This window comes from Varanus komodoensis, unplaced genomic scaffold (genome assembly GCF_004798865.1).
Source record: "Varanus komodoensis strain SLA01 unplaced genomic scaffold, ASM479886v1 scaffold1186, whole genome shotgun sequence".
Taxonomy (NCBI): Eukaryota; Metazoa; Chordata; class Lepidosauria; order Squamata; family Varanidae; genus Varanus; species Varanus komodoensis.
The window spans coordinates 1,212-12,825 of record NW_025335342.1 but is presented as its reverse complement, the minus strand read 5'-3'; the positions used below and the strand labels follow the sequence as shown (position 1 = coordinate 12,825).

General features: G+C 43.6%; 1 protein-coding gene across 1 annotated transcript; it reads right to left on the bottom strand.

Moving 5' to 3' along the window:
* Window positions 1–455: 455 nt before the first annotated feature.
* LOC123018897 (cholesterol 24-hydroxylase-like) lies at window positions 456–10,228 on the bottom strand. Its single transcript, XM_044421357.1, has 7 exons — window positions 10,109–10,228; window positions 8,328–8,409; window positions 6,427–6,500; window positions 5,629–5,715; window positions 1,751–1,889; window positions 1,064–1,174; window positions 456–818 (listed from the first exon to the last, which is right to left on the bottom strand). The coding sequence occupies exons 3-7, from the start codon at window positions 6,489–6,491 to the stop codon at window positions 471–473; spliced, it is 750 nt and encodes a 249-aa protein (XP_044277292.1). The 5' UTR covers window positions 6,492–6,500; window positions 8,328–8,409; window positions 10,109–10,228; the 3' UTR covers window positions 456–470.
* Window positions 10,229–11,614: the final 1,386 nt, after the last annotated feature.

The following is an 11,614-nucleotide window of genomic DNA, read 5'->3' as shown; positions in this document are numbered from 1 at the left end:
AACATAATTGTAGATTATGTTTGAAGACATCTGTGAAACTTGATTTCTCCCTATTGTAGTACCTGTTGTCTAGATCTTGTGAAGTTTCTTGGAGCCAATCAAATCTTGTATAGAGGTAAAATTAGTAGTTCAAGGGTCAAATAATACAATATGTTTGTTATATGGCATGTTGCTGTGCCTTATTTTCGGCTTTATCCTAGAGTAGGTCAATGTACCCCAATTTGGAAAGGGACCACAGTGCACTAGGATGGGAGGAATCAAGCCTTCCTACTGGCCAATGGCTTCCCAAAATCCACCCCACACATGAGAAAAAAAGTATCTAGAGACTTCCCTCCTCACTCCTGCCTTAGGGGGAAATTATCAGGAAGAGTCAATTCCTAACACTGTTAAGGTTAATTCTCCTGACAGCACAAGCCTTTGCAGGACTACTTGAACGTAAGGCAATGGGATTCATTCCTTAGCAATGGCACTTAGGATGCAAGGCTAAATCCTATCCTATCGAAAGCAGCATGGTATGAGGGAACTCTGATGAACTGCTTTGGGGCACAAGTGGAACTTGCGAGGGGCCAGAAGCCTGCACAGTGCCCCTTTCTGCTGCCCAAGATGCACGTAAAGTGAGACACACAACTGATTGTGCTTCCTTCCAGAAGGCATCTCCTACCTTCAACCTTCAGTATCTGAGTGAGAATATCCACCGGAACCTCTTCTCCCTTCTGGATAGCTTTGCGCCGCTGCTCGATACACTCCTTGCCAGTGTGTCGCAGGAGCCTGACGCTTTCCTGAATCTCTCTCACCAGTTTTCTGTTCCACGGCAGGTACTAAGCAGATAAGAGAAGCTGTCAGGAAGTTGGCCGTGCAGAGCAAGGTGCAGCCCTAGCCAGACAGGACTGTTAGCCACCATCTCCCCTGTGAGAAGGTTCTGCTAGTCCACGGTAGAGCACCGGTGGTGGAACTCTCTGCCCAGGGAGAATGAGGAACCCAGGCTGCTCACTCCTCTTCTTCTGAATGGTGGCAAAGGCTTGTCACATAACACATTTCTTGGATGAGAAAAGCTTTCACTGACCTCAAACAGAGGGACACGCGAATTGCTCAGACCTTCGTTGACCATATTCACAGCATGTGGAAAAGGTGTTTGGTCGTCATGCAGGGTCTTCAGCTCTAGGCCGAAAGCTGCCTGATAATATCAAGGAAAATTAAAATAGATTTGTCTGAGACATCCATATCTGGGAGGATGGGCTGCTGTATACATATGACATGGTATTTCCTGTGTGAATTCTGGCTGTTCTCTTTTCCTCCAGAAAGGGCAACTGTCCCATCTAGTACAAGAACAACTTGCACTTTGTATTGGCAGAATCCCACCCACTTAGAGTGGAGTGTCAGAGGGTTGGGCCAACATTTTTCATTGGAAAGTTTTCTGGTCAAGTTCTCCAGGTGTTGGACAATTCGCTCTTTCCTCTTACTAAAGTAGTCCATAAGCCTCCACCCATAGATGGGAGCTCACTCAGATGTTTCTTGTGCAGATTATTATTGCAATCACTGTGCTAGACAGGCATAGTGTTGAAGACCTTCCCACCAGCTCTATCAGCCTGAAGGAAGCAGGAATCCCAAAAGTGTTGCAGGTGAATTCAACTCCATCCCCTCCTTTAATAAATGTCTGTGTTGTGCTGCCGTCTGTCTGTGGTCCTGGCCTGCATTTGCCCCAGGGTTCTTGCTGCTCCTTAGCATCAGCAGGCAATGCCTCCATGCCTACCTTTGCAATGATGTCCAGTGTCACCCGTCTCAGCAAGTTCATCACATCCACTTTGGTTTCTCCATCTGCTTTTTCCGCCAGCACCTTCATGAGCTCTTCTGCTTGATCATCAAAGATTCCCATTAGGCCCATCAAGTAACTGGATAATAAAGAAAAAATTTAAGAACATTGTGTTTATACAAGAAGCTGTTGTTTGTCTAAAGATGGGTTTCGGAGTGATAGACTTTCAAGAGTGAAGATTGATAATTTCACCTGCTATGAAGAAAATGTATACACGTGGCTGTGCATACACAAAATTTCTTGCATGCAAACACAGGGCAGACATATATACATAATTCAAAAGTGCCTTACACACGAACCCCACAGAGGTCTGGTAAAAGGCATCCCTTTGTTTCCCTCCCTCAACCCATGCAAGGGACAAGCAGGAGAGAACAGTTTTCTGTCTCCTGCATGCCCATCTTTTCACTTTTAACCAGCAAAGTTACAATATGCAGAGAAGCTGTGACTCATACCCTGCAAGCATATGATCCATAAAGACCAAAGAGTTTGGTTCACCTCCATTAGAAAGAACGGGTGAGCACAAACATGATGATGACATTCTTAACAATCTGAAATGTAAAATTACCATCTAGTTGATTAGTTAAAATATAAGTGAATGGCTTACAGGGAACCACCCTGCCAAGCTGATCTTGCACAGATCTGTGCACACCAATCATAACCCTCTCTTTGATGCATATATTTGTGTGACCCAGCATCAACTGAAATGCTTCATCTCGGAATTGCAGGCATCCAGAGCAGTTTTGCTGAATCATTCCCTGCTGGGCCCGGTTTGCTGCCGCCCTTAGCTTTCAGTTATGCAACACTTTTTCAGTTATACCAATGTTAGGATGAACATGGCAAAATTGTATTCACCCTGATCCATAAATTCTGGGTTTCTGCTCCTTCTCTGATTCTTGTCCGACAGTGCACAAACAAAACCTCATCCACTAAGAGCTTATGTATATCGTAGTGCAAGGGTCCCTGAGGTTTTTGGGCCTGGGGGCACATTTGTAAATTTGAGGGACTGCCAGGGGCACATCTAAAAGACTCCCAGGCTTGTGACTCGTCACATAATGACTGCTGCCGGGACTTGACCAGGGGTCCTGGGGAGAGCAATATTGAAGCTATAGGCTGGGAAGATTTGCTTCCTGGACTTCCTGCTACATGTCCACGTGTTTCCCCCTTGCACTCTCTCATTGTTTCCACTCTCAGTCTTTGAAGGGGGGAGGGAGAGAGGAGGGTTTTGGGGAGTCACTGGGGGCCACTAGGGGCTGCTGTGGGCCCTACATTGGAAATCCCTGTCCTGGAGAGCCAAGCTAAATTTCATGCTTTTCTTGCCTGTTTAGATGAGGGGTGGGGGATTCTTCTGGCAGATCTAGACAAGAATGATTTAAACGGCATATATATTTAGAAATGGGTGAACTGTCCTGGGCTGGTCTTGCACTGGAGATTATTTGTGTCCCCACCCAAATCCTCAATTCATGGAAACAAATTTGTTGACTTCCAAGCCAAACCAAGGGGCTCCTGAAATGAAGAAATGTGTTAGGAGCCCATCAGGAACAGGCAGCAGGTCAGGAGTGAATTTAGGATGTTCACACATGCATCACTGAAAAAGAGGAATTACATGAGGGCAAATTTAGAGGCATTATTTTGAGTTGAACAGGTATACATTTACACAGTGGGGAAGTCTGTGCACAGGTGAGCTGGGTAGCTACCTCTTCAGTCTGCCATGTCCAGGTGCCAACTGTTGATAGATCATTTCAGGGGGCCCTTTCTCCTGTTTTATTATTCTATATTTCAACTAGAAATCTAGTTTATTTCTTATTTATTATAGTTATATCTTGCTTTTTTCTAACACTGAACTCCAAGTGGCTTACCTCATTCCTCTCCTCTTGCTCTCAATCTTATCTCCACAACAACAACCCTGTGAGGTAGGTTGGACTGAGAGTCTGTGACTGATCCAAAGTCACCCAGTTGGCTCCATGGCTGAGCAGGGAATAAAACCCAGATCGCCTTTGTTCTAGACCCTACACCACATTAGAGTTGGCCAGGACAGTCCTCAATTAGAGGATGCCTTCAGATAGAGGATGGTCCCCTGGCTATTACCTGGCTATCAAGTTGCCTGTAACTTGGCAACCCATGATTGAATAACCTCCAAAATGTCCTGTCCTTGACAGCCCTGCTCAGGTCTTGTCAACTGAGTCCCATGTCAACCTTTCAACAGGAGGAGTATCCTCTGTAAAAGAGAATGCATGACCACCCTCATTAAGGGCAATGATCCTTAGGATCTGAGAGTCTTCTCAAGGACTGCATTTTAAGCTGGTTAGTCTTTTGCATTGCTTTTGCACTGCCTTTTAGTGTTCTTCTATCGGTGTTTTTACAGACTTTAATGTGTTTTGTGCTTATACTGTCCACTTTTTGATGAATGGAGAATTGGAAACATTCAAGTAAAGAAATAAGGATCACTCTTCTTTCAGTTCTGATGTGCCAGAGAGCTTCGGCTGATTCATCAGCTGCGCCCCTATCTGGAGTACGACAGCCTCGCAACAGTGACTCATGCACTGGTGACTTCCCGTCTTGACTTCTGTAACGCGCTCTACGTGGGGCTGCCCTTGAAGACGGTCCGGATACTTCAATTGGTTCAAAATAGAGCTGCCAGGCTGCTGACGGGAACTGGACGTTATGCTCACATGACTCCAGTTCTCCGTCAGCTTCACTGGCTTCCCATTGAAGTCCGGGCCCAATTCAAGGTGTTGGTGATGACCTATAAAGCGCTAAACGGCTTGGGTCCTGGTTACCTGAAGGAGCGCTTACGTCCATATATGCCCAGCCGCCCCTTGAGATCAGCAGGAGAGGCCCTCCTCCGGGAGCCCTCAGTGAAGGAAATTAGGAGGGTGGCTACTCGGAGGAGGGCTTTCTCAGCAGTGGCGCCTAAGTTATGGAATGCGCTCCCCAGAGAGGTCCGCCTGGCGCCGTCGTTATTTGTTTTTCGGCGCCAGGCAAAGACCTTTTGATTTAAGCAGCATTTTAAATGTTAATATTATTGAATTTTATTTGGCCAGGGCGGCTTATTTTAGTTTACTGTATATATTTTAATTGTTATTATTTTAATGTATTTTGTATTTGATGTTGTAAGCCGCCCCGAGGCCTTGGCAAGGGGCGGCATAGAAATGTTTAAATAAATAAATAAATAAATACCAGGAAGACAAAGAGGAAGGGGGAAGTCCTTCTGCCCTCTCTTTCCCTTTGACCCCACCTGTAGGTAATTACAAGGAAAGTTTTTTTGGAAATGGCAGCCAGAGACCATGGTTGTTTGAACTTTTAGAATACTGGGCTAGACTTGAGAAGGGTTCAGAGAATGGGGAGGTCTTGAAGCCAGAAGTTTCTTTACAAACCAGAATTTGGTGGACTTCCTTGGCATTTCCTTCTATAAAACCTTTAAGGCTTTGCTTTTGCTAGAAAATGAACAAGTTAGTTGTTCACCATTTGCAAGACAGCTTAAAAACTGCTATGGACTCAAAAGGGGACTATCCATGGCTCTCTCTGGTCAATGTGAGGGACTGGAGCTTCTCAGTGTTGCTGTCTGTCATTTCATGCATCTGGAAAGCTTGTTTTTGGGCAAACAGCTCTGCTTTTGCAACCCAACTGCACGAACATGCTGCTTTTCAGAGCAGTGGGAATGATCCTGCACCATGCTCAGACCCCCAGCAATATAATAGCAAAGAATGAAGTTAAGCTGAGCTCACTGGGAAACACATTTAATATAGGCTGGAAATTTTAATGGATTGAAGCCAACAGAAAAACAGCTAGCATTATTCAAATAAATATTTTTGCCTCACGTTCGCTTGAAAGCAGGTTCTATCATTCTCCGCTGCTGGAACCAATGCTGATGGTTAAGGGCAGCTGTCAAGCCAGTCCCTAAAAATCTAAACAAGGTAGAGAGAAAGTGTGTTATTTCATGCACAATTCAGATACCATAGTTTGACATGCTGTGCTAGTGGGGCAAACTAGCACTGTGTGGTTGCATCAAAAACCCATCCCAGACTGCTATAGGTTTACCCACTAGTTCCCTTCCCCATTTCCAAATTTACCCTAAACTTAGTCTGACATAAAGTCTAAACTAAGCAAAATGTTTCATGGTAACTTGTGCTAGTAGCACTAACCAACTCTTCATGAAAACTGACAATTTTACAGCACAATCCTATGGCCCAAAGACAGTGTCTAGACAACCACAGGGTTTTTTTGGAGTCCCATCATCTGTAATGTGCTCAGAACTCAGAACATCCCTCGCCCATGGAATGAATTATGCTTGGTGTAGCTTTGAGATCCTTCTTGATTCAGATTTTGGGAGCAGGGGAGCAAGAAAGGGAGGAGACAGGCTCTGCCAGCGTACAACTATCCAGGATCTTCCTTGCATCCTTTCCTGCACTGAGCACTTGGCAGCTCCAAAACTGGCCATCTACATGTTTTGTATGGAGGAAGCATGGCAGTCTTCACCTCCATATTTCTCCCACCATGCACCAGATGCCCATAATCCTCTGAGTTTGAAGAGTTATGGGAAGTCTCATGGGTTTGTGTCCTTAGCTGATTATTGTTGTCCTATACATCATGCATACCTGAGCTTCAGATTAACCTACCTCACACCACACAGATTATAAAGCTTGCCATATATCATTGGGTCCTTTGAGTACTCTGCCGACATCAGGTACTCCTAAAATTAAATGTTCTGTTGAGTCCATGATCAAACACAGTTAACAGCATCTTCTTCCCCAGCCTTAATCTCCTCTCCAGCTTAACAGGTCCCAGAGGCAGAGGTTCCCTTTCCAATTATTTGACTCCTGTTATTCCAGGGCCTGCAGGTGAGAAGGCTGCCTCTACCTGACTCCTCTACTGCAGAGTGTACTAATAAGAAACAAGCTGCTTCTCTGGGGGGACAGAGGCACTTACTAGGGTTTTATGGGGACTGACTGTTGCTGACTCAACAGCTCTCCCTGGCTGAGCCTCGGCCAACTTGGAGCTCTCAAAAGCTCTGAAAGGTGCTGCCAGATCTAATCTTGTCTTACTGTTCAGCAGAGTGGACTGGATAGGGAAGAATGAAGGCACATACTGCTCCATATAGTCAGAGAGCCACCAAACACTTAACCAGATATACTTCTTATGTTTTATGCTTCTCATATAGCAAAGGTGGTTCTCATATAGGATGGACCTACCTGAGGTTTTGGCCTTTGGGGAGGAACTACCTGGGGAAGGATATGACTTTGAGGAGAAGGGCTATGGGTCTTCCAAAACAAAATGGATGGGAAAAATATATCCTGCATCTGATAATGTTCCTCAATGTGGAAGGGCAGTCATGATACTACTTATTTATTTATTTAGAATTTTTGTATGCCGTCCCATTTGCATGAGCCTCAGGACGGCTTGTCACGATGTTAAGTTCCCATGCAACTTCAGAGTAACTTACTTGAACATAAGTATGCTGAGGTTCTCTTCTGCAATCACTGAGTGACTGCTATGGGGTTGTTTTGCATGGCAAATTGCCCCTTTTATTTATACCTATGAATAGATGCATACTGTGATTTCTAATTTCATTAATCTATAAAGAAGATTATATCACTCTTCCAACAAAGAGAAACAAATCAATTCAAGTGGAAATTGGCTGACTGGGCATCCTTCACATGACTCTGTTCCCCTCCAAAGTACTACTCATTGCTAGACCAGTTTGGAATAAAGATCAATGTTACATTTAACAAAATAATGACCAAAAGCCAACTGAAGAAATGTATCCTGTGTTACTCCTACTTTGAAATTACTTGGGCTTACATTAGACTCCTATGAGAGACAACGCATTAAGGGCATTAATATTCATGATTTAGTTTTTGTTTTCTTTTGAATGAAAGTTGTAGATAGCTCAACTGAATCATGCCAGGTGACAAGTCTGAAAGTTAGTCATCATCTGATGTGTTTTTATATACCATCAGCTTATTACTTAAATAGTAAATAGCAGTTATTAAATATTACTCATCGAAGAACCTCAATGGCTGCTGCAGAGGTTGGAATGGTGACCCAGGAGAAGGGATTTTGTGGGCACTCTGGGGGTGAAGAGGGGAGAGGAACTGAAGGGCCACGTTCTGGTGGTGCCTCGACCTCTTTCCTTCCCCTTCTAAAGCACTACTGTCAGGAGAAAACTAGCAAATTGCTTTCCAGGGAAGGAGGAAGCAACCCTCACAGGTCGGGTCCCATAGGATGCCCATAATCCTCTGTGCTTAGACAATTATGGGCAGACTCACTGGACTTCACCCTGAATGGTTTATCTATGTCTGTCTGAAGTCATGCATGGCCACATCCCTGCCAGGGATGCTTTAACTTGGAGTCCTGCACTAAGCAGGGGGTTGCATTCAATGGCCTTATAGGCCCAGGTCTATTACTGTGTGATTCACATCTCTAATTTCAGCCATGAAGCAGAGATCTGTGTTCTGTGATTTCTCACTCTACACTACATTTGCCTTCAGCCTCAGAGGGAGAATGTTTCATAACGTACCTTTGTTCCTTCAGGACTTAATACTAACAGCGCAACTTTGTGAAAGGCATTCAATCGCACAATTGGTCCATATTCCTCAGCCCTGTGCAAAAAAAGTAACAAAACAATTGTTTGATTTTTTTTTTTAAAAACAACTCTACATGAAACTGAGCAATTCTGCTGAAAGAATTTCTGTAGCTCTAGAATGTTAAGGGCTGGAAGTTCAACCACCCACCTCATTGAAAGAAAAGGTAAGAACACTGTCTGTAAGAAATGGTGATGCTAATGGGCGGCTTTTAATCAAATCTAATAAATAAATAAATGACCATCCAGTCTTTGCTTCAATCCCTCCAGTGAAGAAGAACCCACCACTTCCTGAACTAATCTGCTCCAATGAGAAACAGCTTTTACCATTAAGACATTTCCCCTGCTTAGCCAAAACCCCTTGATGGCAGCAGTTTATTGCATTTAGCCATAGGCCATTACAAGTTAAGAAGGTAAAACATTGAATTAAACCATAAAACCATAAATCAAATCAAACTGCCTGCTGGCAGTTTCCACCTATTCTTCCCAGTCCTGCCCTATAGAGCAACAGAGAATGGGTCTATTCCACCTTTAACCATGATTAGTCTTTATGTAACAATTATTTAAGATTCATCCAGCTAAGATTGCTCTTTCAGTTTAGGAGAGTCTCCTGTTTTATTGTTAGGAATTTTACCAGTTTTCTTTTACGTTTCTTTGGCACTGATATATTTTATGGTGGTTATACTTTTATTACAAATTACACTAAGTAAACTTTGGGTGGGGTGTTCATTCAGAAATATTTGCAACAAGAACAACATTTGTGTTTGTGAGGTCGGTCTGCATGATAGTGCTTACCTTTCTGGCAACATGCATCCACAGTACCAAGGAATACAAGAAGAGGCAGCCCTGCCATGGGGCAAGGGGAGGAGGACACCTCTGGCAGCAGAGCTCGGCACCATTAATGATGGCAGAGCCGAAAAGCGGAGGAGGGTTCCTTATACCAAGGCCAGCCCATTGTGCCATCTTGAAGACCATTTCCTGCACTGCAGGATTTTAGGTAGGAGTCTCCCAACCCCTGCCTGCAGGTGCCACGGATGCTCCCCGGGCATCCTTGGATTTTGCATCCAAGCCACACTGCCTGCCTCTGAGTTTGGGCTCTTCCCTTAGGACAATGGAGAGTTGTCTCACGTGCAGAACAGGCCTGCGTGCACCAGTTGCTGCGGAGCCTGGGCAGGAAGGCGCAGTTGCACCATGCCCTGCTAGAGGGATATGAGCTGGTCACTATGGGCGCAGTGCTGGCCCGGTGGGCCCTTGGTCTCACCCAACAGGGCTTCTCCTGTGTTCTCGAGAGCTGACAGGGGAGTGCCCCAGGGCAGCTCCTACTCATTTCAGTGAAGCTTGTTCAGGAAAGGCCTGTGGAGATGTTGACTCACGCAAACTCATTTTGGCATGGGGAAAAGCGCCACTTGGATTTTCTGCCTCGGCCACCCAAATGACTTTCACCAGCACGAGAGTAATTATACCCACCAACATTTCACCCTGTTCTCATACCAAAGCACCCTCTTGGAGCATTGCTTCCCATGCTCTATAGATGGAACTGGGAGCTCACCCCTAAATTTCAGCATCAGCAAAAGGTGATCATTTGAGATTGCTATGTCCCCTACTGGGTGAGTTTGTTTCTACTTTGGAAAAGATTCTTGACTACATTGGCTTAAATAGGAGTGAAATCAAGAGTGAGCTCTTATTTCAGACAATCTGCATGACTGAAAATAACTTACCATTGTAGAAAGAGATCGTAATACTGTCCCTGATTTTTAAGCAATTTCAGAACAACTGGCAGGTGTCCAAGGAAGAAGCTGCAATGTAAGCAACAACTCAGTAAGCATAAAATGCCACTGGGGGTAGTGGGAGGAAGCAGGATTTTTATTTATTTTTTGCTCTGCTGAATTCCTTTCACATTCACACAGCATAGAAAACTTTGCACGACCACAGCTGCAGATTAATTTCAAGAGTGCAGCAGAGGCAGCTTTTTCTCACCCCACTATTCTTTAGATGGGCATTGAATGAGGAGAGTGGATTCTATGCAGAGGGTCTTTTGCAGAATGCTATTCCCAGAAAGGTTCACCTGGCACCCATGCTCTTCTCTTTGCAGCACAAGTGCAGGCTTTCTTATTTTTCTAAGCTTCTTGATCTTTCAGTTGTGTTGTTTAAATGTTTTATGGTGCATTAAGATAGAAAAAAGTTCTATAACTCCCAATATTCCTTAGAAAACTATGTTGCCTGGGAAATGTTGGAAGTTTTAGGACTGTTTTCTGTGTACACAAGCATAGGATTGCACACTTACTGCATTTTTAGATCTTTGAACTGCCACCGGTCATTTGTTTTTTGTTTGTTTGCTTTATATGTAATGTTTTTATACTATGTTCTACTATGTTATTGTGTTTTATGCTTCTGCAGATTGTTTTCTGAACTATCTAAGCTTCATCTATTGTGAAATTTAAAAATCTAATAAATAAAAATTTAAAAACAAATTAATTGCCTTTACAAATCTTTCCTGTATCATGTTGCTAACTCCAAATCTGAGTATATCATATAGTTGTGAAACATCAGCAAAATAAAAACAAGAAAGAAAGAACTTCTGCTGCCTTCTGGTCAATCCATTTACAATGGATCTGCCACTTTAGTCAGTTTTGGAATCTCATTTGCTTCTCTGTCTAAATAGATATTAAGTTCTATGCCTACAGGAAGATATAGAGTGCCTTGCACAGTTTCTTCTGTTAGGGATCCGTGCCATATAAAGTCATATCAATTACACTTTGATCCATTTTGTCATGCTAAATCGACTTCATGGGGCAGCCCAGATCTAAGAATTACTAAGACAATATCACTGTTATAGATACAGATAAATAAGGATCATCTTTTGGTTGGTATTCATGGCTTCTTGTCATTTGCTCTGTTAAGCAACACAGATTTGCCAGCAACTGCTAAATGGCAATACTGACAATTGTAGCATTTGCTAGGATCTAGGTTTGGCCCAGTGCAGTCTGTGTCATTATTGGAAGTGCTTTTAAAGCTGCTTAGACAAAGTGATCCATGATCCATGTCTATAAATATTTGCAGTGAGTGAATAAACACAAAATAGAGCATGAATGCAAAAGGGAACTGGAATGTCACATTTTGCCTAAGTAATGGATTGTCACTTTGGCATCTACTGTGTCTTGTAGTTGTGCTCACCCCACTTTGACTTTTCCATATTTTGTTGTGTTACAAGCCAAGGAGTTACC